This window comes from Botrytis porri, assembly GCF_014898465.1.
Source record: "Botrytis porri strain MUCL 3234 chromosome Unknown BPOR_012, whole genome shotgun sequence".
Classification (NCBI taxonomy): Eukaryota; Fungi; Ascomycota; class Leotiomycetes; order Helotiales; family Sclerotiniaceae; genus Botrytis; species Botrytis porri.
The window spans coordinates 1541713-1569155 of record NW_024066086.1 but is presented as its reverse complement, the minus strand read 5'-3'; the positions used below and the strand labels follow the sequence as shown (position 1 = coordinate 1569155).

At 42.8% G+C, this 27443-nt stretch overlaps 5 protein-coding genes across 5 annotated transcripts; all 5 read right to left on the bottom strand.

The window, feature by feature from the left end:
- Positions 1-5955: 5955 nt before the first annotated feature.
- On the bottom strand, positions 5956-9993 carry EAF01_008975 (uncharacterized protein). The gene is made up of 3 exons (XM_038917231.1): positions 8804-9993; positions 8550-8723; positions 5956-8355 (listed from the first exon to the last, which is right to left on the bottom strand). The coding sequence occupies exons 1-3, from the start codon at positions 8873-8875 to the stop codon at positions 6619-6621; spliced, it is 1983 nt and encodes a 660-aa protein (XP_038767625.1). The 5' UTR covers positions 8876-9993; the 3' UTR covers positions 5956-6618.
- A 5839-nt stretch (positions 9994-15832) lies between these two features.
- Positions 15833-16368, bottom strand: EAF01_008974 (uncharacterized protein; the record flags this gene model as incomplete). The annotated part of the gene is made up of 2 exons (XM_038917230.1): positions 15833-16183; positions 16261-16368. The coding sequence occupies 2 exons, from the start codon at positions 16366-16368 to the stop codon at positions 15833-15835; spliced, it is 459 nt and encodes a 152-aa protein (XP_038767624.1).
- Positions 16369-16669: 301 nt separating this feature from the next.
- Positions 16670-16912, bottom strand: EAF01_008973 (uncharacterized protein; the record flags this gene model as incomplete). The annotated part of the gene is made up of 1 exon (XM_038917229.1): positions 16670-16912. One exon carries the CDS (start codon positions 16910-16912, stop codon positions 16670-16672), a length of 243 nt encoding a protein of 80 aa, XP_038767623.1.
- Positions 16913-18712: 1800 nt separating this feature from the next.
- On the bottom strand, positions 18713-22987 carry EAF01_008972 (uncharacterized protein; the record flags this gene model as incomplete). Its single annotated transcript, XM_038917228.1, has 2 exons — positions 18713-18896; positions 18996-22987. 2 exons carry the CDS (start codon positions 22985-22987, stop codon positions 18713-18715), a joined length of 4176 nt encoding a protein of 1391 aa, XP_038767622.1.
- A 2827-nt stretch (positions 22988-25814) lies between these two features.
- Positions 25815-27051, bottom strand: EAF01_008971 (uncharacterized protein; the record flags this gene model as incomplete). The annotated part of the gene is made up of 5 exons (XM_038917227.1): positions 25815-25841; positions 25890-25969; positions 26018-26796; positions 26847-26952; positions 27009-27051. The coding sequence occupies 5 exons, from the start codon at positions 27049-27051 to the stop codon at positions 25815-25817; spliced, it is 1035 nt and encodes a 344-aa protein (XP_038767621.1).
- Positions 27052-27443: the final 392 nt, after the last annotated feature.

Genomic DNA, 27443 nt, shown 5'->3' with positions numbered 1-27443 from the left:
CTTTTCTCCTTGTCTCAGTGTTTTTTGAGACGAAATTTTGTAAATGGTGGGTAGACCGAAATACCCGAGTGTTAAAACAGGCAAATTTGAGATGATTTGTAAGTTAAAGAAGCAAGAACTGTATCTTTCTGTGTGTATACTCTAATTTGTGATCTGTTTTGACGATGAAGAGAAAAAAGGAAACAGGAAATGGGGGCGGGGGATGTATGCCTATATACAGTGCTGTGGAACCTTTCCCCCCGCAATTAGTCCTCACCCTGAAGCTACTTATTTTTTCGATTACGACATGATAGATCAGACTATCTGATGTACCACTGAGCCACTAAGCCCTTCAATACACTAGCATTGAATGGAAGATCTGTTGTTAATCGAAACTATATGTTAGTGTATAGTGGATCACTCCACCTGTCATTCCCTAACGGGGAAGGAGCCAGATATCTATTGTTTAGATTGAATACAGTTCTTACAAGACTGTGGTTTGCTGAGTTGGTTTTGATGATTCAATTAAACTTAAGGTTTCAAACTAGTTTAAGGTACTATGTGATTTGATTATCTTAGACAACCCAATGCTCCAAATACTTTCAGGGTATGAATTAGAGATAATTAATCAAAAAACCTAAGTACATTGAGATCTTGAATTGTATAAGTGGCAGCCAGTGTATCATTTGGCCATGAAGCACTAAATTTATTAAGTATCTCAGATCATTCTAGAAAATGCAATTTGCTTAACAATCTACACATTTTCAACAATTCAGAGTACCAGACTAATCTAGCAATTAACAAGCCCTCATTGTCAGACTAAAAATTATACTTTTAGAACCTTAACAATCAATGGAAGGCGCGACCCCTTTAGCTTCAACCCTAAGCGAGTTATAATTTTGCCCCACTTCCCGACTTTACGGAAGAAGAAGTCATGGTCTGGAACAGATAGCTGGGTAATCAATTTCGTAGTTCTAAACGAAGTTTCGTGTGATATGGTAAGGAATATGGTCTCTCAGCTGCTTCAATTGCTTCAAGATTGACTGGAAATTTAGTATCAGCAGTCAGTTCTTACGCAGGAAAGTTTAGTGACGTCACCATCACAGCTCTAAGGATTGATTCACAGCAACAACAAATTGAAGATCGGCCGCTACAAGTGATGGTGAGTATCTTGAATGGTTTCAAGGAGAAACAATAGGCGGTTGGGTGCTGTAGATCTTATGGCAGTCATGTTCCTTGACGGATTCAAGATTTTGGGTATATCGATCGATACCAAACGCTTAGGAGTTATGAACCAAGAAGCTTGTGCAACTACGACCCTAAGAGCACCTGCCAACTCAATGTTCGGCAATCGGTCGATGCCGCATATCTTCCTTCGCTACCATAAGTTATAGCATCTACCATGTTATGAACGGTCGGTACATCCCTGCAGCCCGTATCTCGATTCCATTCTTCACACTTTGATCTTTTTGTATAGTAGCCTACTCCAAGCAGAGAACAATGATGCACTTGACGCGAAAAAACTTACAAAAAAACACCACCTTAAGTTTGTGGCTTTTATTTGCTCATTGGGACTGCTTTCTGGCTATTGCCATAATTTATGACTGCCCAACACAACGAACAGCAGTAGCACAAGGAGAACGCTTGATCGGTACCACATGGGGCTCTAAAGACACTTGCAGAAAGTTACACTCTAATATCATGCAACAGTGGAATACTGACAGTGATTGCAGAAATCATCTATACCAGCGCCTTCAACAAAAACTATACGAACGCAACAGATAATAATTTCAGATCCGAACCATGGTTTGACAAAGGAATAATATAACAAACAATAACATGACATGGGCGGAAATCATCTCTTCACTCTGACGACCGTCAAACCTTGCGACTTTAAGGGAGTAGTTCCAAAAATGACGACTATGCACACAAAATTATGCACAATCTCTGAAATTACGAAACAGTGGGTTGGCAATTAATCATTTATTTGCTCAGCAGGGCTATTGTTACCAGCGTAACCAAATTTATGGTGCTTCTTTGTTCGCAAGGTTTCAACCCAAACGAGACACAGTTTTGCTTAGAAGTTTCCGAATTCCCCTAACACTTGTCTGCGAAGCTCCGCGGGTGTACTCCGGTTCATTTTCCCCCACGGAAAGCAATTCCTCCAGTCGAAATGGATACTTTTTTGTATCTTCGAATGCACAATCCAAACATAATTTGTCTGTTCTATGAGTATGTGGATGTTGTCTTCCCGTCTGATAGTCGATGATTCCTCACAATAAGACTTTTGGTAGTATGAAGCTTTGATGTATAAACATCCGCGAAATAAATATTACTGTCTGCGTTATAGTTTGCGGTTCGTTTGAAGGAATATTGGACTATCTCGAAATGGAGTCGCAACTTTCGAGAAAGAGGGTTGTGTGTTACAAGAGGTCAAGTCAATCTCGAAGGAACGGGTATTATAAAACTTGTACTTATTTCAATTTCTTCTGTGCTCTGGTTCCAGATCTTCATTATGTTAGCTTGACCACTCCATCTCATGATCAGACTTTGCTGTCAAGTCCAATCTGACTCGAACATTCTTTTGGCACTCACCTTATGCACTTTGATGCGATGTTGGAGAAACATCCTTCTTTGAATTACATCTATCTCCTGAGTGGCATAACCCCCGTCATTTCCGGGACAATAGAGTTCTCCCCACCGTTCCTACAACTTGCCGGAAACTCAAATAATTTACACTGGAAACTCTTGTGCCTACTGAACCTTTCGATAGCTGTCTCCATTCACGAGTCCCAGGCATTTGTAATCGTTCATGAGTCTGGTGCTTCATTCCTCAAATTCCCTGCCCTTTTTTGCCCATGTTGAACTCAGCGGATGGGTGGTAGATAGTTGTTGGTGACACTCGATTATTACCACATAAGTTTGACCTCTTGGCGAACCACCCCGGATTTGAAGAACAATAAAAGAGAAGAATCCTTAAACTGAATCCACTTGACTGCGATTACCGCTACCTAGAAATGAAAGCACTCGAAGAATCTGATTGCCCAGCGGGTTTTCTCAAGAGTAGAAAGGTAAGCCTCTGCGAGATACGAAGCTGCCCGCATCGCAAAATATTGGATTTTTGCTTAGAGACGGGAAAATACTCTAGGATAGAGGGTATGAATAGCATCAAATGCCATGGTGACTTTGTTATTCGGGCTTATCAGGCGACCGATTTTTTGCTCAACAGAGAGCGGCTAGGGAAGAAACTCGAGAAAATCCCAATTAAGCAAAACCAGAGGATTTTCATCAACTGGCAAACTGCATTGAAAGGAAATTTGAAAGAGTTGTCGAGAAGGATAGGGCCGGATACAGTGAGAAGGTATTTGGTTCCGAGCCAAGGTACCGACCGACATTACCAAGAGGTATCATAAGATAAATTTTGTGTACTGTAGAGAGAATAAGAGTTAGCAAAGTCTTCATGTTATTCTTTGCAATTATATAAAAATTGAAGATTGAGGGTATCGTATCAAGATGAGCTCGCAATTCAATTGCGACTTTATTTGCAACCAAGGGATCCATCGAGGAAAACAAAGGCGCACTCGATTTCTGACTTGAACTGCTTGGCTCGAAAGAAAACGCCTCCACAAACAATGCTAAAACAATAGGAGATATTGGGTGTTCTTACATGTAAGCATCCTTGGTCTGAGGAAAACAGAAAGAAGATCGTGAGATGCGAGATTTCGTTTTAATAGTGTGCGAGATTCTTGAAGCGGGTCACGTGGTCATTGAACTACGCTAGTAATTGAACAAATCACAACAAATCTACCGTTCCTGTCTTTGGTTGACTTTTGGGTGTGGTAAGAGTGATCAAATGAGGCCTAATATCAGGATTCTCCAGTGAAGTCTCAGTTAAACGTCACAACAGACATGCCAGTTTTAAAACATATATTGCAGCGCGATATGAAAACGAATGATCACTTCAAGTGTTAGCAAGATCAATCGCAAGAAAAGTCTTACTTCCCACCCTATGATGTTGAACATACAAGAGAAGAATGTTTGAGATATAGCAGACTTATTTTTCATATCTTTCAAGCGATCGTATCACTTCTGCTTCAATTTCGAATCCATCCAAATGACGACTATCAAATTCACTACTCCCGTAGTCATCACTTGCCAACCGTCAAGAAGGGCGTAGAGATTTTAATCTCCATTATTGGAGTATTGCATAACCAGGGTAGATATCAGGAGTACGGCAGCAAGAACTCGGAAGAATATTTACTTATAACACAGCAACAGCGGCAGCGATGGCTACAAGGTATTGATCTACTCGAGAAGATGACAAGCACATGCTTCAAGTCAAGGCCTTCACATCATACTAGAGCTAGGCCTCTCCTATGATCTTAAGTCTTATCGTCACCTTGATGAAGTCTGGACTTGTTCAGAAATTGGCTGGTTGTCGATATGAGAAGATATCGAAGCACAGTTAGGATCTGGGAGGAGAATTGGGGAAAAATATGAAGGTATGTAGCACTCTCCCCATAAAAATGGAGGAATATATCGATGATCGCTAAATTGGACGGGCTTATTTCCCTATCCGACACTCTGTAGCAGCCATTTTACTCCTGGTGATTCTCGATAGGCAAGCATAAAAGGATAGACAACTCTGCTTGTTTGAGTAAAGACGGATTAATTCAATCTTATCTCTCAATAATCCTAGGGCCTCAGGGGATTTCGTGTGCTACTACAGGTCTGATCAAAAAGTACAACTTAACAAAGCTATGTCAAGTTTGTAGTGTAGAACGATAATAATAGCAAGCCAATTCTATCATCTCAAGTCTGCCTGTCGTAAGACTGGCATTAACAATGTCAATAAAGAGGGAAGTAGCAAGTAAGAGATGACATTCTCAGATTCAAAAGTAGTCGTTAAGGATAATCTTTTTCAAACGACAACATGTAGATGCAAAACCAGTAAAGACTCGCAGATAGCTGAGGCAAAGTATAAAAAATTCCAAACCACGAAGCAAAAGAAGCAAAGCACTTGCAAGGTCATCTCGGAACACCATATTTTCATCTTGTGTGTATTTCAAGTATTCAACCACAGAAGCATATGCATGATCGCGCCCACGGTTTTCATACATAGAGAGAAATGACAGCAGTGGATACAGCGAACACTAGCTCTTAACTAATCACTCACCACCCGAAAGCGTATACTTGACGTGTATCTTCTTCCATCACCGTGTCTTCTAGCTATCATCATTTGTCTCTCTCTCCATTACCTATTTCAGAGATCCCTTTTCCAACAAAGCAAGAAAGCAAAAAACACAACCCCCCTATCTGCAATCAATTTCACCATCCGGCAACCTCATAAATCCCTTAAAATCTACCAGTACCTCAGCAGACTTCGTTCGTAGATACCCACCCACCAATTATAACCTGGGCTACCCATCTATATACGATCTATCAATCCAAAAGTTCCTCCCATAAATGCAATCAGAATCCACACTCATACCCATCTCATATCCAGATGAAAGCAAATCCTCACATTTACAGCAAAAAGAACGTGAAATTTTCAGCTGACAATGATCATGCCCCTTCTCAGCTCATTATTTCATATTTCTCCCCGGTTTTACCAAAGTAGATGAATAAATGACCATGGATCGAGATATTATTCAATATCCAGAGCTGACGGCTCCTGACAGCCTACCAAGTTACGCCCGGGTATTGTTTTCGAGTCTCGATAACGTCCTTTCAGCATAAGTAAAAAGCTAATTAGTGATTTCATCCAGAAGTCTTGGGGAATTTACTCACCTCTTATTCCCAACCCGCCTTCGTCCCGAGGATTGCACATGCGTACGAAATTCTTATTATTCTCAGTTTCCTTTCGTATCTCAACTTCACCATATCCCTGGATGACGGTGTCTAATTATACCGGGACACGGGTACATTAGGTCTTCAACATTGTCTCAAATAGCAATGAAGCGAAAAGAAGATGTGATGATAGTAAAAGAGTATGTGATTCAGCAATACCCTGATATTTATTCATTGTTTTTCCTATGTTATCTATCACATTTCCCCCCTCTCTCGTTCACCTATCCATTTTCCCATCCAATTTTCTGTCCACCCTTTTCGATAACTATCCATACAATCCCCATCCGTATTTCCTCAACGATGGCAAAACGCTAACCACCTGTCGGGTATTCATACATAATTGCATCAAAAGCCATACTAATAGTGCTGCATTAGCATTATCAGTGGAATTGAACTCGTCGACGTCGAAATTTGCATATCTAATGCATCGTACACCTCCATCTTCAATCCACCACAAGATCAATTCAATCTATCAAACCAATTGAATCGAATCCTCTTCACCAAGGAAGTCCCAGTCAGCCGACTGAGAAAGAACGAAAATTAAATAAGCCAAAGAACGCCATTCCGTGATCTTCATCTCAGTCATCTCATCTCATCTGAGTTGCCCAAGCACCAGGTCGGTCCAAACCCTTGAAATATGCGCGAAAAAGAAAAGATCATCTAAGGTATCATCGCTTTGATCAAAACAACAACAAAAACAAACAAGAAATGAACAGCGAAAATAAAAACGCCCCAAGCAAATATGCAACCTTCCTCTAGCACCTGACGGTCTCTCCTGCTGCCTCAGGATCAGAGGAAGCCTCCTTCACCACCGAGGACACCGATTCCTCTGAAGCCGCCACCGCATCTCTTCATTTCCCTATCGGCGACTTGGACTTCTCCACCTCTCAGACTTAATCCATTATTACCCCTCAATCCTCTTCTTCCTTCCATCTCATTATCCTCTGCGAGTTCCGGTGCACTTTCAAGACCATAATCACTTACACTACCTCTTCTAGAGTCATCTCTTTCCCTAAGACTATCCCCTCTGCCAGAGTTTGAACTAGCATTTGTTTGAACCAAAAGAAGGGAGCTTGTCGAACTCAATCTTCTTGCAAATTCTTGGAATGAAAGACGTTTTGTAGACGTGCTGCTTCTTCTTTTCTCCATTTCGGCTTTGGTGAGAGATGTACCTGAGTTACCACTTCCACCATCCTTTGATGAAGTTACCACAGTCGAAGAGATAGATCTTGGAGGTAACGCCAGAGATGTTGGTCGACTATTTTTTCGCATGTGCGATGACGTTGTACCAGTACGTGGGCGAAGACCATTTCCAACTGAAGAGAAACTTTGGTTGGTAGAGCTTGAACCACTGTGGAGAGCATTCATAGCATCCCGATTCAAAAATGGTACTGGGGGACTATTTGATGAAATGGGTCTTGAGCTGGAACTAGACACCCGAGGTAAAGGTGTTTGTCTTCCAGCAATATAATCTAACGCTCTTTGTGCGGGCGTAGGCATAAGAATGTCATGACTATCCAGTTGCTCTAAAACATTACCAGGATCCTCATTGTCTGATTCCTCTGATTCCTCTTCAAGTTCCCAACCAGGCTTGAATCTTCTCTTACTATCTGTAGCTGAAGTCGCTGATCTTTGCAATGCCCTTTCATCATGCTCTCTCATCAATGCTTCGAATCGAGCAATACTACTACCTTTCTCTTCTTCACCCTTCAATCTTTCACTTCCTGGAATACATCTCATTTGAAACGCTCTATCCAGAATTGTTTCTCTTGGACCAGGTGATGTTGTAGTCGGTGACGCAAGTGGAGGTCCAATAGCAGATGCGATACTATTGCTACCTCTAGTGTGATGAGATAACGCAGAAGATCTTCCTTGAGCCGAAGTCCAACCTTCAATAAAATTATCGTAACCAGAAACGGAAATTGGCGAAGGTAGATCCGTGGGTAAAACTGTATTATTGTACTGTGGATGAGCCGATGTAAAACCCATAGGTGGATGAGATGAGCTTGCTTGAGATGAAAGGTCTGAGCGCCGGGAACGCAGACTTGGAGATGGAGATATCATAGCGGAAGGACGATCTCTTGAGGTTTGGGTGTATTGTCCGGATGATTGAAAAGGTGGTCGAGTTTGCTGATCCTGTCTACCATTTCGTGAAGAAGGTCTTGGGTCTCTGGAAAAGGGATTGGTGAAAGATGTAAATATTGGACTCAAAGGACTCATTGGACTTTCTTCATAATCGTTTGTTTGTAATCTTGGTTTGATGGTGATCTGCCAATCATAAATATTGTTTCGATCTTCGGGAACTGATCGGAAAAGGAGTGTGTCCGCCCATTGTGCATCCTTGCTTGATGTTAATCCCCCTGTTCGACTTGATCTTCTTTTACGTTGTTTCTCTGATATTGAATCTGGTTTCAATTCTAACATCAGTGTAGGCAATGGTGTAGCTTGTTTTCGATGGGATAAGGACCGAATTTCGCATGATTTGAAAGCAGAGATTGGATGTTGCGCAATATATTCCCAATCGCCCTATTTGATCAACGAGTTAGAATCTTATGCCCTTAATTTTCACAATTTGCTCCAGAAACGACTGCCATTGACGCAGACTTATTTAGAAAGAAAACAGGTTTTCATCTTCAACAATTCGGGCACAGCAATCATAGTAGTTTTAAGATCTGCCTCACAGAGACTCCATTCCAAAAGAGATATATTCCTAACCGTACCTTTGCCTTGTAAACTGAAATGAACAATCCGTCGCCTGAAGCATTTCCCAAATCTGCCAAACTTGGTTTCGAAGAAGTACTTTTGATTGACGTTCCTTTCTTTGAGTTGGACTTCTCAAGGATTTCGGTTTGTGTGTGTAGATGTGCCCCAGAGCCAAGTACAACATATCGAGGCTGTTAAATTAAAATAAACTTTGTCAGACAACATCTTCGGAGTAGAATTGCAAATGAATATTCTGGAAGGGAAAAATTACCTTCCAAACTGCCCTTCCAATTATTGTACCCCTTTCAGGTGGTACTAACATTAATCCTTCCATTAATATCATCTTTGGTGGAATGATCAGCTCCGCAGATGTCAATGTAACTGGCGGCTTGAAGGAGTATGGATGTTTGATCGTGGTAAAACGTTGAAGGAATTTCGAGAAATTATGATTAAAGTCGTATTAAAACATAGTATTGAAGAAAGAGTGTTGAAGATTATCAAAAACAAAGTTGTTTTGTTCCTTGTAGTGGAGGAAAGTGCATGAAATTCGAAGTCGAAGGTCGAAAGGGTAAGGTTGTGGTTGTGTAGTACCCGTGTTGATTATGTTATGTTGAGTTTCGTAGTATTGGATCCGCGTAAAGTTTTAGAAATCCCTTCTCGATAGTATTTGTACCGCGTCGTATCGTGATCGAAGGGGAGAATGAAAGGTTTCGAATTGGAATGGAATATATTGAAAGTTCAAAGGATGAAGTATGGGCAGGTAGTTATGTCGAATCGTAGATGGAAGGTAGGTGGGTGGGTGAATTAGAATCTTTTCCGCTCCGTAATCCTCGTCCCGATAATTCTGTCTCTCCCTTTGGTTCTAATGAATCCCTTTTGATTGTTGAATAGAATCATTCAAAATAGTCCGTAGGTAGGTAGGTAGGCATAGTAATTAAGTAGTATAGGAAGAAGAGTGCGGAGGAGACAGGTGAGATGATAGTGGTGAATGGAAACGAAGCGGGATCTTTAGATGAATTTCTAGTTGGTCGTCATGTATGAGTAAGTTAATCGTACAAAGAGCCCCCGTCATTCCTTTTCCGGTAGAGAATTATGGGTATATTATTTGGAAAGGGACAAATTATATCCAGATTAAGAAAGGGAAGCCTTTCGATGAGCCCTGCTTGATTGCGCCCTTTTCCTGTTGTAGCCTGGGTATGTATGCATGGTGGACTTTTAAAGTACGGACATGCATGGTACATCTTGTGGTAGCCAGACTCGACAGACTTTCTAAAGTTCTCATGCACCCAAAATCTGGGTTGATTCACTGCCAACCAAGTAAGTACCTTTTAATATTCCCTCTCCACTTCTCTGTACTCCGTACCCACTCAAGTCACTCATAGAAGATGATGCTCTACGAAGTACTTGTAAACAAAAATGTTTCTGAGACAAGGGGGAAAGAAGGAGAAGGAGAAGAAGGAGAAGAAGAAGAAGAAGAAGAAGAAGAGGCAGTAGAACCCTCTAGTCCCATTTGAGAATAGTTTTTGGCGGGTAAAATATGTCAGGTCAAGTGAAGTCAAATTGAGACGAAAGTTAGATTCAATACTTTTTGCAGGTAAATCCTATCTCCGTCCAAGTTACAAGTAGGTACATCGTATTTACAAACCACTCAGAGTAGGGTCTCCCGTGGAATCTCCACAATCTCTCATTTGTCAATAATAAATCAATCAAAAGGAATTTGGGGGAAAGATTCAACAAGCGTAAAATGTTTCATGGTGTATGGTGTGGTGTACTTACTACTCACCCACCGAGCGGATATATTTTAGCGGGAACGATGAAGGGGTGGTTGGATCGGAAGCTAATCATTCTAGGATTATTATTATTATTATTCTACCCTAATTTATTAGGCGTGCTGTTGACGAGCTGGGGATAGATAGGTAATTAGGCACAGGTACGACCCTACGAGCAATTGCATCGAATATTATGGTTAATCCAATTCAATAATCTCTTCTCTACCGATGACTTTGGCTTGGATACTGGAGTTTACTTCTTACTTCTTACTTTTTACTGTATGATCCATCACATACATAGGTAGGTGTTCATATTGATTTCGTTAACCTTAACCTCGGAATCCCTTCATATCATTCTATCGCACAGATGCTCTCCACGAAATTGGTTGCCCGTCTTTGATGCAGAACATCTCAAGCCTCGTTCTGCTGGTCGTTTCCTCATTGGTCTTTCCTCCAGCCCTTTCCTCATGTCTTCCCGCATTTATTTCATATATCCCATTTGTTTAATCTACAGAGGGTATATATGTCATGCTAAAGGTAAGATCCATCCATATCCCGTCCCGCATCTCAGTCCTCGTGCTTTGAATGCTTTTAATCTGTTGTACAAGTTCATTAAAATTTGGTCACATCTAATAGAAGCTTGATGCTTGAAATTGTGGAATATTGAAGCCTTCAGATTGGACGTCTTCTCAAGCCATGTTTTGTGAAGTGTCAACGACATTCGTTACACAGTCTCAGATATATGAACAAGTTCGACAACATACACGGGATTTAAGAGGATGATCTTTGCAACACTCCATTATGGTGGATAAGATCATGCAGTTTTGATTACAGTTTTCATTGCATTTGTATGACTCTGGTGTCATCCCATATAATTCAAAATTAACTCCGCTTCTATATCAAGGATTTCACCACAACATATTCGCCCCCCCCCCCCCCAATCATCTGATTGAGCTGATTCAGAAATCTTTGAAACTTTGAATTAAATTTCTTCCAGATCTTCCACCGCCAGTTTCGACGGGGTATCAAAACCCTTCCTTTTTGAATCCGGTTTCATTCCAAACCACCGGGAGAAAAGAGGAGAGGTTGTTTTGACAATTGGCCGGTTCTCTCAATCGTATTACAGCAAATCAAACCCCTTAACAATCCCAATACCACGGACCAAGCAACGGTTTGTTCCCCACTAGACGTGATACATATCCATTCACATACTCAGATATCTTCGGAAGCTTCCTTTTCGCTACATAAATCCCAAACACATCTCATCCCGATGAAAAACTTCGGGAGATCCAGAAGTTGTCAAACTTTGGTTCGGCTATGTAAGAGAAAGTATCATACTGAATACTCTGACGAGTGCCATACGACAGCGAGATTTATCCATTCAACGATAGCTAATGATGATTTCATGATCGTCACATCTCCCTTTTCCAATCAGTCTCCGTACTCTGCACACAAAAGAATCAACTTCTGCCCTATCCAAGAAGGCACACAAGCCTTACACCACTTACCACTTACCATTAACCAAAAACGGGTAGCCTAGCAAGTTCAAACCCTGCATAAGCGCTCTTCCACGGGTCCGATCATCGGGTGTTTGCTTTCGAATCCAGGGTTCTTTTCAGGGGTAACTTTATCTCGTCCCCAACAATTATGGGTCTGTTTGACGCGCGCACCTTTCGCTGAGTGGAGTATCGTCTAAAGATCATCTAACATATATTGTTTTTGCGCATACTATGGAACATTTGCTTTGACTAGAAAATTCGAATGCAGGAGCAGTGCAGCAGATACGAAGTTTTGAGGATCCCCTTATTCCTTCGAGAAATTCGAGAACAGAAACAGGCTCGGCGAGAAAGGAGGTTGTTCACCGCTAGATGATGGAAATGCAGATACAGATACCGTATGTGGATTGTACCTGCTTGTTCATGTCAAGCCTCCGGCTTGTCGCTACTGAGCGTCTTCCTCTTCCATTCATTACTCTGCTTCAAATCCTTTGATTATTCACTAGCTTCCTCGATTTCAACCTCAGACGATAGCTTCCGCGCGCATATCAAAGCAAAGACCTTCCCACCATTGCCCCTCAGATTTCAAAACCGCAACTCTGTAAATCTCACCAATCTTCGACGACCTCCATCTGCATGTCGATACTTCCGCTCACATACCAAAAGGAACCATTCCTTACAGGTTTCCAATTTAGTACTCCAACTCTTGCCTGCATCTCCCTCGTCGACCCCTCAAATCTTCCCTAGAACCTTAGTCTAAGCTATGTGGCACAGTCTTGACTCATGAACAACTTTCTTCGGCTGAATCTCCCGTCTTGCTCATCGACTACTCCAAAACATCCTACCTTGCGAATTATGGGAGGGATCAAGCTTCTCCGGCTCTACTGCATCCTCTACTTCTCCATCTTCAAATTGATTGCGGCCTATCTACGGCCCGCACTTCGATTGCACAAGCCCGAGTGGAAAAGATACGACCCCTTCGAGCCTTTTCCCATTACCTCCACCTAAAACTCACCACTCCCCCCACCAGTTTTCCAACCATTTCCCATCAAGCGGCGAGCTTGGCTAAGCATCTTGCCTTGTGAAGTCCTTGAGGGATCATGCTTGCTCAACTTTCCACTTAGTCATTTCCCTAGAAACTCTCTTCCCTATTGGAATTACACATCAAGTACGTTTACACAACAGTTCAGGATTTTAGATCACGAGCGCGTATGAGGTCTTTGATCGTCCCGGGCCTGTAGTTGTCCACCTGTCTACTCATCTTGCAATCTCCCGCGCACTTAACCCAGAGAAAGGCTGCTTTGCGAGAACATCTGAAGGATCATGCCTGTTTTTTTGTTCGTGTGTCCATATTTTCGTACACATCTCCACCACAGAACAAAATCACGAAAGATCAGATCACAAATTTAACTCTCGCTTCTGGCGGATTCTAATTCCACGAATACGCCACTCGACCCAAAGGCCATTCCGCGAAAAGGTTCTTCCCTGGTTACTGCACGCCTTGTGATGCAAGCAGCGAATCCCGATATCTACACTTTAATGATCTTCAATATACCCTCCGACTACGTATGACAAGTGAAATTTCATGAATTAAAGTTTTTTGGACCCGGGAAATACAATCTAGATATGTTTTCTTGTTTGGTAGGTATTGATAATGGCTTATTCACGACGAACACTCGAATAAGGGAGTATCAAGCGAGATTTACAGCGAGTACCGAATGCCGAATGTGATGAGATGCAGAAGAATTGTCATTACTCTGAAAAGAATTAGTGTCAACGTTCGATTGTCGTGAATGCCGAGCCAAGTTTTGGAGGAATGAATGATTGAATTGATGTCAATTTCCAGGTCGCTGATTGATTTCCGTGTGGAAGAGAATGAGCCCCTTCATCGAGGACCTTGTTGCCAAGGTATCTCTTCACACATAATTTCCACTACACCACGGGTACGATTACTTCAAAATTCTTCAAAAACATCCATGATCGCATGAAGATCAAAAATTCTTGTGTAACCTCGTCCCAACTTCACTCCTCGATAATCCTTCTCCCTTGACTCTTCCGCTACAAATTCTTCCATGTATATACGATGTAGATTCTTCTCCCATGAACCCAGCGGCACTTCTCATTCCGCTACGGAGTACGTCCTTTCCAAGTTCCCACCATAATAATCAGAGCCACCCCCACCTATACAACGAACCTCCTAAATCTCTCCGAGGAAACTAATGCAGTTAATTTACAAAAAAAACTTTAATGGTTATTAATCATTCAAACCAGTCAAACCATTCGAGCATTCGTCAATGACCAGACTCATACTCTTCGAGGATATTGAAGGAAGGAAGACGATTTTGAGTCAGTGAACCTTTAGTTCCACAATCAGCTGTTTGCTAGAAAAGGCGTTCTTGGACAAGGCTTGAGTTTGGTTAGATATTGGGCTGCCACGTTTGGAATCGATGTGATGCGGCTGCAGCGCATATGTATTATGTGCAGAGTAGAAAGGAAAAAGAGAAAAAGTCTAGCTATGTACCGGCATGTATGTATGCACTCCAAACTGCACTCCAAGAAATGTAAGAAAAAAGAGATACACACTCACTTGCATCGATGACACTTAGGCCAATGATACAGAACTTGTTACACAAGCCGCAAGACCACCCGTGTCAAGACGCGTACAGACTTCAGACTAATCCTCCGCCATAATGTGATATCTTTCTTCTTGTCACTCTTGTATCACAACTTGATAGTCCTTCGGGCCGTTCGTTTGTGCAAAGTACATCAATGATTCACGGGTTTGTACATCAGGACTCTTGGCACCCCGGAATGTCCCTAGTTTTCGTGTGACATTACCAAAGTCAGGTTCAGCTCCGACTTCCGATTCTGAATTTACGGGGAAAATGTTTGGCTTTTGTGCATGAAGGTGCGATCAGGTGATTGAAAACCTGTTTGGGTACGAAATGATTTTGTTCAGTCTTGAAATGTAACTGTGGAGGTGGAGGAGAGGAGGGGGGCGGGACGGGAAACTTAAAACCCTTGGGTTCTGGATCTGTTCGTGCTCGCCGAGTACATATATCAAACCAGGCCAAATATGGACATGTTCATTGATTGATTCATTCGTTGACGAACAAGTTCCTCCTTAGCATAAACACCAACCTTAGTTTTTCAGCTTTTATCTCCAATCTAAAACGCATTCCTTCTGCACGCACCCTGCTGAACCACGCAGTCGGTAACCTTTCAGCCATACAATTTACTTCATAACCTTATTCACCACGCTATGACTGTGCCGCAATCACGCATATTTCACGTTATACTATACTATATCGTACCTACAGAGACAGTATTTCCATCTGACTAGTATGCTGAAATAGCCATGGCTTGTGCGAGGTGAGCTGCCCTGCGGCTGCCCGATAACATGGCATCTCGCATCTCATGTGCCAATCAAATGCATCCATCCCAAATATGCATCGCATGTTCGCATGCGTTTCAATCACATTATTTTACCCACGTGGATAGCAGACTACATGCCTATGTCCATGCTTACCCTTCAAAGGGGTTCTATCCAATCTAAAGCTAATTTACCAATCTTTCAGAATATTTGGTCAGATCGCACTACTTTCCGTTTCCGTTGTCACTTCTTTCCGATACCGCTATTTTGGCGTGGCCTTCGTTAGTTTCAGGATTGAGCATCTATTCTTAAAATGACATATTATTAAACGTTGAAGATGGGGGTGGTAAAGCGATGGGTGGTATGAGAAACGCTGGGGCGTAATTAGCGGCGCTGAACTAGTGTTCATCATCGTATCCTCCACCAGTATAATTCATTCGTTTATCATTCGTCGCAATGTCAATTAGTTTTCTTGCTAGATATTATTTGGCTGCCTTGTTCCCGCGTTATAGTGATATATCACATGGCTAAGTGGCTTGCTCGGCTACTCACTAGCTATCTGCATGTACGCACGAGTCATAATGCCGGTCGGGATCTCCGTGTTTATCGGGAGTTTGCTTATTTATATGTGATGAATAGGCCGAACAACGAAAGGAAATTGCTTATCTGAGTAGATATGCATGAGCCGTGGTATCTACAGTTTGACGACGTCGCTCAGAGCATCTGGTAAAAAGTGGGTAATCTGGGGTCTGAGCCTTAGGTAAATGAGTAGTATCATGGCTGAGTTCCTTGGAGAGCTTGAGTGGAAACGGCGCGGGGTCACTAGGTGCGTTTTCTAGTACCTTATTACGCATAGGTTGTTTGATGTCTTGATCAACATTCTCTACATTCGCGCGGGTGAATGAATGAGAAGGAGAAGAGAAGACCGATGTCTTGGTATAATGACGAGCTAATCTTGATTTGATTCCATCATTCAGTAGCCATTCAGGCTCTAACAACGACTCATTAATGAGCTTTAGAAGATCAGAAACATGAAATGATCGCAAATATCGTATTGAATATCTGACCATTTTAGCTCTTCACGACTTACGAGTGAGCAAGCTTTGGGATTTTCTGAATGGTTTACTAGGCCCGCGGAGAAGAAATACTCACTGTCTTTCTTATCATTATCATGGATTTCCCTTTCATCATTCTGCATTCTTGTTCCAGCACAATTGGTACTTTAGACTACTCTATACTACGCGATCAGAAAATTGAACGTCATGCAATGTTGCACGAATCAGTTTACATTATCAATATCGCCGACATGAATCATTGTGATCTGATCACTCTTTTTTATTGTTCGTTATTACTTTACTAGAACAACCGAATCAAAGCTTCTCCTCGCCGACGTCGTATTGATATCGGCGGCTGACAATGACCACGCTTAGGTCAGAATCATCAGGCACACATTACCACTCTAATATCATCTTCTTATCATCGTCAATCGTTCACTACTTTTAAATTCTCCACTCCATAGCCGTTCCTAGGACCATATCTTTATCAATCAGCCTTGGATTCCTTTTCCAGATATTTGCGGCTAGATTTTCAGTCCTGTTGAAAATCAAAACTCGATGCAAATCCATTGTCGTTGCCTCTCTACCGGAGAGCCATAACGACAATAATCTTCTTCGGATTGAAGCATGAGCTATACGCAGAAGTATATCTGTTATCAGGGAATACTCAAGACCGATTTCTGCCATTCTTCTACGTGTTCTTCGACGGGGTAGAACCTGTCAAAGATCGTAGATTAGAATTAATTGTAGTGTGAAGCTCAAGTGAAGAAGTACGCAAATTGAGGTTCCGTTGACTTTACTCATTTCAAAGATCAGTCCGATGAAGCTAGATTCCGCAAGGAATGTAGTCATATAGGGACAGGTGAGTTTGGGAGGTATCAGAAAGAGAACTAACTTTATATAGCCTCTTTTCGTGAATCAGCTGACATTTGATAGAAGCTCCTAGAACAAGTTCATTGAATCAGTTCCGCTTGCAAAATTCGGCTAATGAGTTGAGAGCAATCATCCTGCAAAAGCAAAGGCTAGTGGTTGTGTCTTCTAGCTTAAGATTTCGATACGAATCAATCATTCAGCCATCATTTTATCTAGTCTGACTATGATTTGACTAGCTTCCAATTTGAAACTGTTGTCGTACTATTTTGAAGCGAAAATTTCGCTTCACAGCCATTCGGAGTGGAGTCAAATGCAGTATTCAGCCATGTAAGATTTTGGAAATACATACAGTCGATGTATTATATACACCTGGATACATACAGCCGATGCATCATATACACTTAAATAGTCAGCTTCTGTATAAATAACATCAAAGTAACAGCTTGTAGGATCATGAAAGATCAACTATTTTGAAAAGTGCAGCTATCAAGGAGCAGAAAGAAGAGGTAACCACGAAATTATCCATGTTGAGAAACCAGCATGCTTGACTTCAGTCTAAAAGCGTGAGTTATATAAAAGATCTCTACATTCTTTCTATTGAACCTCAAGTTGATCAATCAAGATGGCGTTTTCTATCGGCTTCTTTATTTTCATCAATTATGTCAAAGGTCACTTGTTCAACGGCTTTAGAGACTAAAATTCATTCATTCACTGTTGTGGCTCACAACTATAAAGCAAATTGCATTCACATTGCTTCATTGACAACAATGAATGTAGCCTTCCTTAACACTTCTAGATCATGCATTATCATTGATGGATCTGAAGCTACCTGGAAGGAAGATTCTGTAAACTTCTGGAATGAAGATTGGTACAAAGAGGTAAGTTCGTTCGATCAAAATTCTCTCATACATACAGAATCTGCAAGAAACCTTTCGCGAGCAGCTCAAAGCGTAAGATCCCGAGCCTTCAGGAGTTATGTATATATACAGGATCATCTCCACTAGGATATTGAGATCATCAAGCTGATTCACTTTTCCCCTGCAGGTCATTAAAATTCATGGAAGATTCAATACGTTCGGATTGCATCACCAAGATCCACACCACTCCGAGCCATCAGCATTTCGAATACATATCACCATTCACAATCATCGATTCTTGTTGCACCAATTCACTGGATCACTTGTACATTTCGATTGAAGATATAAAGTTATATTGATATTCATTCATTTAGTATCATTGAATTGGTTCCAACAAGCCACAATTTATGTGTTACTTGGTACAAATTGCCGACGATGAATTTTTCCGACCTCAACACCAAAGACAATATGGGGTATATAATGCAACACAGATCCTCAACTCCTTTAAGATTGTAAAAACATGGAGTATCGAAATTTTTGACCAGAAGGTATCTCCAAAAGACATCATCACTAGCTATACCGACATTCGCCATCCACGTTATTCAAACCCCGATGTGCCAATAACCGTGTGTCCGAGTATTATTCATGAGCTGTTGCAAAACTTTTTTTTTGCAGTACTATCCATGGCTAAAAATAATTCCGCTCCCAGCGATCCAAAGGCACCTCTGATTCAATCTGGCAGTGCAGGACCCAGAGGCTACCCACTGAATGGATTGGCAGGGCGCCGACCAAAGTGAAATTGTGGCAATCCTGGGGCTACGGCATGCAGTTGACGGGCTCCCTGTGAAAGACCTTGCCTAGGAGCCGGATAGAGGCCACTTTGAGGACGATTCTGCATCAACCTTCGGGGATCACCACCAATGTTTGCGCGGGTCGCAGGTCTTGGTATTTGTGAGCCAACAAGATTGTTTGCTTGATGGTCCATTTGATAATTCCCACTGGCACTACCAACCATAGGCTGTTGAGTGCTGGTGTATTACCTTGCGGTGTTGTTCATCGCAGGTTGTGGGAGGCTCCTCTTATTGCCTCGAGGAGCGCGGCTAGGCACATCTTGTCCGGCGATTCTCGGTTTTCTCCGACGGTCATCAACTGCCGGCTGATAAATGCCAGCACCAAAATCACCATCGATAACATAAGCTGGGACCTGAGTGTTGGCGCTGTGATGGTTATTGCGACTTCCATTCAGATTCGGTTGGATGCCGCCGTTGCTGTAACCATTGTGGTGGACGCTGACTGGCAGTCTTGATTGAGCGTACGGATTAGCGGGACTTGGATGCATCGTGGAACCTTGATAACCCTGGCTCATGTTTGATTGGTCCCTGGTGCTGGTCAGTGGTTGACCACCATTCTTGGCCAGTCCACTAGGATTACCATTCATGTGCAGCTGTTGAACACGAGCGACATTGACTGGCCATGAACTACCATGACTTGGACCTCTATTAAGCCCCGAATTTGTCACAGGCAGCGCACTGTTGCCAAATCTCATGGGTGCCGAGCCAGGTGCTCTATTGCTACCAGTATTGTGGAACTGGGAAGAGGCGCGCTGATGATGGTTCGATCCCATGCCATAGTCTGGACCAACATTAGATGCTGGTAGATTCTGACGTGTTCCCCAGCCATTCGGTACCTTAGGTTGTTGCTGACTACGGTTTGCAGCAACACTTGGTGGGTTCATTCTACCCATTCCGACGACATTAGATATTGGATGACCTCTTTGGGCTCTCAATCCAGCCTGAGCTTGGTTGTGTACTTGCCTGTGAACAGGATGGCGGCTTACATCCTGACCCACTAAAACACCGACCAGACCGCCTTTTGACAAGTTATTGATATTGCCATGTTTGACGTCGCGAGTCTTACATAGCTGCCTCAGCTCTGGCACTCGTAGCTTCAGGTATTCAGACTGTCTCTCTGAGATGTAGTCTTTGAAATCTTTAGCCACAGGTTGGTTGATAATTGGCCGGCTAGTTTGGCTCGATGGTGCGGCAATTCTCGGTCTCTTGGCAGTTGGTCGCACTTCCTGCCCCATGGACTCAAAGCTCTCCAACTGCTCCGGCCCCATCTTTCTCTTGAAAGACTGTGGCACTGGTTGATGGATCTGCATAGATGAGACTTGATCCACATTCTGAGTGTGAGGGCTCCGAGGAATCCCGTGGTTCGGGGGAGGACGTGATGCATTAACCGATACTTGAGGATTATCAGGCTGAATGGAACGTATCTCTGAGCTACGTTCTCCATTCTGTTCACCAGATGATGGTTCCATTTGTATTGGCTCTTGAGCGAGTCTCAGTCGCTTTGCCTCTGGCTCCATGTCAGATTCCTCGGATTCTGAGATCTCACCACGCTCTTGTCTCTTCCTCCTCAAGCTTTCTTTGAATGCTTCGGGTCGCTTGTGAGCATTCGGCTTGGGTTCGAAAAGCTTTTCGCCATTGGCAGCACGAATTCGATTCAGATGTTGCACCTGGCTCCAGGTGCAAATGATCGACTTTCGGATGGTCGGTCTCTGTGGAGGAACTCCTCCTCTAGCGACTAATGTCGCGTCCGCTGCTCGTTCGTTCTGAATAGCGGTCTCAAAACACCCACGTGTCTGTTCTTGTGGGAAGACTTGCTTGAACTCGTCGTATGTCATTAATACTCGAGGGTCGCCATACTCAGCACGTTCGTGACTGAGACGCTTCTTAGGGCGACTGTTGTTCATTGCCGAAGAATTGTTGCCCCCAACATTCCCAGAGGTGTTTTGAGCTATGTCATTACCTATAGCATACCCGCTTCCTTGTTCAAAGTTTCCAGTCTGCATTGGCTGCATAGCGGGCTGGTAACTTTGTGCGGCGATCTGTTCCATGGCATATGGAGACGGATCCAAAAATGGGTCTGTACCATGTACATTAGCCACTTTTACTGGGTGGCTATTGTAGCTGTCAGCCAATGGAGCTTGTCCATATGGCGAGAAATTCTCCATTATAGGAGGAGAAAGAACCTCACACTGAGGGGCAACAGGTGCTACAATGTCCAGGGTCGCAGAATTATGAGACTGATAACTCTGTAATTGTGGAGCTGGATCTGCATCATCCATAAACGTGGGAAAGCTCAGTTCGTCGGGAAAAGTCTGAAACTGGTCATTGTCATATGTCAATGCCATCTCACTCCCGAAGGCAGGGATCTGGAAGTCCTCGTGAGGACGAGTAGATCCCTGACCACTATTATGATTGACAGCTGGATTTCCCTGCACGGTACCCTCCATAGCCAAGGGTTCTTGAGTATCAGACGTGAGGTCAATGGCGTCTGGGATTGACGAAGCTGGTTGAACAATATTTTGGTTACCAGAATTGTTTTCATTCGTCTTGTCAACCGATTCTGGCTCATCTTCGCCTGGTGTTGGGTTTTGCACCGAGTTATTTGGCTCCCGATACTTACCACCAGCTACGGGCTTGCTAAAAGTAGTGTATTTGCCAAAAGCCCATCGAGGCAAACGAGTGACTTTCTCAGCGGTATCGTCAGCTCTAGAAGATGAGCTTGGCACAGGCTCTGGCAACTTGGAAGGAGCTGGCCCAGAGAGTTGCGTCATGATTTTGCCAGCTTGTCCCCTACCTTTGGGTCGGCTCATATCCGATCTTGGGATTCTGCTAGCTCTGACTCTGCGGCGGCTGTTCGGAGCTTCTACCTCTTGGTTACCAGTTTGTACTGGAGCCGATGTGGCGACTTCACTTTGCTGTGAACCTATTGCAGGGGGTAGACTTGGTAGGTGGAGCCCCTGTGGGCCGGCCACCATGCGAGGAGGGACAGGAAGGTTTAGCCCTTGGGAACTAGCCACTACACGTGGGGGGTCGGGGAGGTGCAGTCCCTGAGGAGCAACCAACATCTGAGGAGGTGCAGGGAGGTGTAATCCCTGTGGATTGGCGATCGCACGTGGTGGGTCTGGAAGATATAGACCCTGAGATCTGGCCATCTTCCGAGGAGGCTTTGGAAGATGAAGCCTAGTGTGCGTTGGAACGACGGGAGCCATAGCATTGGTGCTGTCTCTCCTAAGTTCAACCTCGAGTTCCGCCGCAAGTTCCGCCTCGAAGTCATCCCCGAATGCGGGGCCAAAGAGGTCGTCGACATTATCGGTTGGTGCTTCAAGAGGTGCATTATCACCTGTGAGCGATTGGTTCTCTGGGGGCTGGAAGCTGTCACCGACACCAGAATTATCAACGTCACCAAACAAAGAATCATTGTCATTATCCGCGTTGACACCGTTTAGATCCGCATCCGGGGTAATAGGTGCAGAAGCAGCACTGTCGGCATTATGTAGTGTATCAGCCACAAACTCGGGAGTGCTGTTGGCTTCTTGTGCCATAGCCTCGGATTGGTGTTCTTCATCGAAATTTGGTGCCTCGACGTCATTGGAAGTGCTGCCGCCGAAAAGAGAATCATTGTCATCATTGTCGATATTCTCCTCTTGCTCTAGCTCGAGGGAATTTGAAGGCTGGAAGTCCGCGGCAACCGATTGAACGTTCGAATTATCTCCGGTGTTTTCATCAGTTTTGCCTTCGACAAAAATAGAGACGTCTTCAGGGATGTTGGTGTTCTCTTCCGGTTGAGACATAGGCTCGGAAGGTGTTGCAATCGGCTGCTCATTGGTACTGTCGCTTGCGATATTGATGGGAGCCTCTTCCTTTTGTCTTGACGACTGCGTAGGCTCTTCGGAGCTAGGCTCATCGACCGTTAGAGGCGCAACATCTTCATCCCCATAGAACTCTGCCTGTCTTGGATTCCATTCCAATGTGGTGGGATGAGGGGAATTCATTTCCAATCCCTCTTCCCTGAGGAAATCTTCCCAGGTGAACTGTCCATTCGCGTCGTAGGGTGTCTCTTCTAGGGAATCTACGGCGGCGGAAGCAGTTGGATTCTCATTGGATGAGAATGTCGATGAATCTTCGCCTAAGTAGCTGGCGAGTTGGGGTTCCATGTCGTCAAGATAGTTTGGGTAAGACATCTTGATCTTTGTTGTAGAAACTTGCTATGATTGAGCAAGTCAATTGGAATAAGGTTGAAGGTTGAAGAGTAAAGAAGACTCTTGGATACTCGTGGAGATGTTTTGTAGTTTGAAAGATTATTAAATGTACTAGTGGAAGTTGTTGATGGTATGCTGGTAAGTTATGCCACACTTCTTATAAAGGTTATTAGAATACTGTAAAGAACTTTCTAATGTTTTTTCGAAAAGCTGGGTCTCAACAAATCCTTAAGAATGGATGGAAGTTTACAGGAATAACGCTAGCACAATCGAAACATATTATCTACGGCTTCATATTGAACCTCCTTCATTAGGAGGTATTGCCATGGTAATGGTACTGTATACATTTAGGAAACGGTTCTCACAATAGCATTGTGGCCATTGTTCTACGCGGGTATTTATCGGTCACAGGGAAATGGCCGTATAAGCTCATATTATGGACGGCATCTGTAGGTGAGGATACTGTAGAGTTTTAGATACGGTGCTGCGCTGGCTATTGTTTCCATTGTTCAATGGGGCTGTATGTCAGACGCTGTTGGCTAGCAGGAATCGTTCAGTATCAATAAGGTTATGCACGCGGGGTAGACCCGTACTGAGTTTATTTGGAAATCGAACCCTCATTAACTTGGAGGCGATGCTTAAGTTATTGCGCCAAACATAACGAGATGGTGAGTGAGAAAGCCCTGACAATGAAATGTTTGGGTAGTTCGAATTGACATCTCGAACTTCTTGCATGTATCGTCACCAAAGAGTAGACAGGAGACAAATTATGTATTTGAGTGCATTAGCTGTTCTCTAACCCACTGATTCTGAACACCTACGCGTGTAAGTTTTCTTTCGAGTATGTCGGAATATTTTCCTGTTTATATATACAATGATATGTAATTGAACCTAGCTTCTGGTACTTTGTGTGAATTTATAAAGGCTGTAGGAAGAGATACTAGGATATTTAGGGTTATCTCAAATCACTACATTGGTGCACAATAACTTTTGCGCCAATAGAAGAACCAAATCTTATTCCTGCGCATACTTGTACAGACCATATCAATACAGTAACAAAATGAACTGTCTAAATTATTTGAAAGAAACGCTTGTAGTTCCTTGTGTTACTTTAACTCGCCTATAAAAAGAGATGTCAAGGATCAATACCTTCATTGATTCTTCGCTTATATGTTGTACAGGTTGTTTCGTCGTCTTTGACTCTCGGCAAGTTGGCTGAAAACGAGGGCAAGAAAAGTAATATACTACTCGACGATTGTTTGTCGAGATTTCCTTTCTTAAAAAATTCAAGTGATCAGATACGAGCGGATTGAGCCGGGCGCTTCTTCAATTGCGTCTCATTCCAGATCCATCTAGCACGCAAGGCCCATTCGCATACCTGCCGTACTCCTTTTCCACAACATCTTTGCGAAAAGAACGATTTCGCATCCTGAAAAATCTATATAAAACAAGAATATGATTCTTTGATGTGGATTTGGTATAATTGGTGCTCGTGCACGTCTAAGAGAATACTAGATACCCACAAGATCTTGACTTGACATAATTCTTTACGGCCGTCTCGACATTTTTACTGCGTCTTCTACACATTAATAATAAGTTAAGTATGTCTAATTCAGAGGACCTAATGTTTTATTCAAAACATCATTTTATCATAAATTTGCGTTTTCACGGGATAGCAACTGTCAATGAGGTTGCTCGTCTCGGAACGATTAAAATTCCAAGGCTTTAAGCGAGATAGGCGAGTCGCCTACAATCTAATGCGCAGAAAATGAGACGAGAGCGATAATAGATATTTAGGAAATCCAATCCATGATACCGTGCGATGAAGACTTAAAATGAGAGTTTGTCCGGCTTAAATAGTCTGGGAAATGACTTCGTTTGATAGTTGTATCTGCATGATAGCCACACAAGCTCTTCTAGCAAACAACAGACGAGTCATTCATACAAAATGACATTGTATATTAACAAACATTCCTCGTTGCTGCTCAAGGATTGATAGTACTTTAGGCTTTCAAAGCTGATGAGATCACAGGTATCGGGTTCGAAGAGGACTTGGCACATAAAAATAGATGGGAAGAACGCATTGCATGCATAAATCTAATAATTTGATGATCCTCAAATTTTTTCCAGCTTTTGGTGTAATCATTGAAATAACGTAATTTAACTTTCAGACTGTAAACATACAAGACATGTTTTATGACCACTGGCACCTAGCTAATATCAATCAGGCATTCGAATGGAGTCTAGGAGAATATTCCAAAAATATACAGGATGTATCTTGATCCTGTCAAAGGTGCACAAATCTCTTTCAGCTTTCAATCCAGTCAGGATTCCTCATACTGTAAGCAATAGATACAATTAAGCACCAACCAGATAACCAATGATTGGCCGAGGCACTTACTCTGGCGGGGCTATGGTATGGAATATCTTTGGATGACATGAGGATACTCCTTGCCTGTATCTGATATAGCCTTTCTCAGGGCGCTCCATGGGAAAGCGAGTGACGAGAATTTTGTGAACTGCTATAAATAAGTAAGAGACAAAATCGGCGGGATGTATGCGAGAGACTGCCGGGTGTCTGAAGTAAGACGGGAAATTTCAACAAAAAGCTTAGGAATGAATCTCGAAACTACACATGAAGTCTATTGACATGAATATACTGAGACTGAAGATTGTGCTGATATCCATGAAGCTAGAATCTGGAAAATCCAATCATACAATTTTCTTGCTCTACAAATTTTTAATGCAAAGTAGGGTATCAACCCAAACGCCGCCGCCAAAACAATATTTTCATGCTCTTGTTAGAAATTTATGCACTGAAAGAGGAAATGTAGTACTAGTAAAAGTTAGTGATGCCAATGCTGGTGAGGGGAATCGGTCATACCGTTAAAACAGATTCATCTCCACCATCGTCGTAATTGTCGAGGTAAACATATAAAATTAATGCATGGTCATTGACAAAACCTAGAGTCATCAGCATCAATCACCAGCTTAGAGATCTTCAATACCCACATGCAATTACCCTTCCACCAAGTCTTCCAACACTGAGTACCCTTCCCCAATCTCTTCCATCTATTCTAACAGTTGACCAAGCATCTGGACCAGCAGCTTTAAGTCTTGTAGCTGGATGATTTTGAATTTCATCATCACCATCCTCCAATTGTCTTGGGTCCAATTCCGGATTATTGAGACCAGTCCAAACACTTGAGATATTCAATGCATCGGTGGCAATACTCAACCTTAGACTTCCATGCATATTTGCACTCAATTCCAACTTAGGTATGTTTCCCCCGCTTACTCCCCTAGTTCCGCCGGATGCAGTGGCCATTGCAAGTTTTGTAAAACGTTCCGAGATAGCTTTCAATTGTATCAAAGAAGGTAACATAATATGCGCATCTGGATCCCTAACTCTTGGTTCATGTATTCCCTCGACACTGTCGGCCGTCAAAATACGTATTGGGATATCTTGCCTAACAATGGCTTCTCTATCCCTTCTCATATTCGCATCAAGACTCTCTTCCCGGAAACCTTCTCCAAATGGGTCTGCTTGTGCACCTTCGCCACCAAGAAAGTTTGCACTTTTTCCATGCATCATTGTATTCGTAATAACAGTGAGTGATAAGACTGGCATGTCATCTCGTTTTGTAAGACGTATCGAAGCAGAAGACGCGTTAATTGCGGATTTAAGAGCGCGATGGAGGGGTGGGAGGGGTAGTTCTATATTGATTGTATTATCTGGAGCGGCGGATTGAATTGTGTAGTCTTCAAAGATAGAATCGATCGCGAGGGACCTTCTCAAGGTCAGCATTGCAACTCAGACTATAAATGAGGCAATACATACGCCCATACTTGAGTTCCTGTCTCAGGAATAATTGTGAATCGTACTCCATTGTCGTCAAGACGCACCCAAGCTACTTTACCAAGTGATGACAACGACGCTGTGAGTTCTATGGTTTCGTAAGCTAACAATTTCTCTGAATGTAACTTGAGACATTTTACTTACTGCTAAACGTTTGAATATTCCTAACAGAAGTCTTGAATCGCATTCTGAATATTTGAAGCTCACTGTTGCCTTCAACATTTTTGGAAGTTTGATAAGGAAGGACCGGATAAGAAATATGCTTACTAATCATCTCAACTACATCACCAGATTCATCGTTTGCGCAGATGTTTCCTTCCATCCTACAAGATTTATTCGTCTCATATTGATCAAAGGGGAGCCACTATTTATTGAAAAAGCAATTTTATTTATCTTGTGAAACTACTTGCAACCAGGCCGGCTGAGTAAACAGTCGATGTTGACTTCGAATTCACAAGATTTTCGCTATCTACCTAAGTCTTCGGATGCCATATTGCCCTTCGACGTTATACCGTTTAGATAGATGAAAAAGTAAAAGTCGGGGAGACCCCAACCATAAAGACTTGTCAACTACTATTC

Excerpts from the sequence above, each read along its gene's own strand:
- EAF01_008975 (XM_038917231.1), bottom strand. The coding sequence starts at position 8,875 with ATGATATTAATGGAAGGATTAATGTTAGTACCACCTGAAAGGGGTACA. Across the intron at positions 8,724-8,803 it reads TTGGAAGGGCAGTTTGGAAG|CCTCGATATGTTGTACTTGG; the intron begins GTAATTTTTCCC and ends TTAATTTAACAG. Across the intron at positions 8,356-8,549 it reads TTTCAGTTTACAAGGCAAAG|GGCGATTGGGAATATATTGC; the intron begins GTACGGTTAGGA and ends TTGATCAAATAG.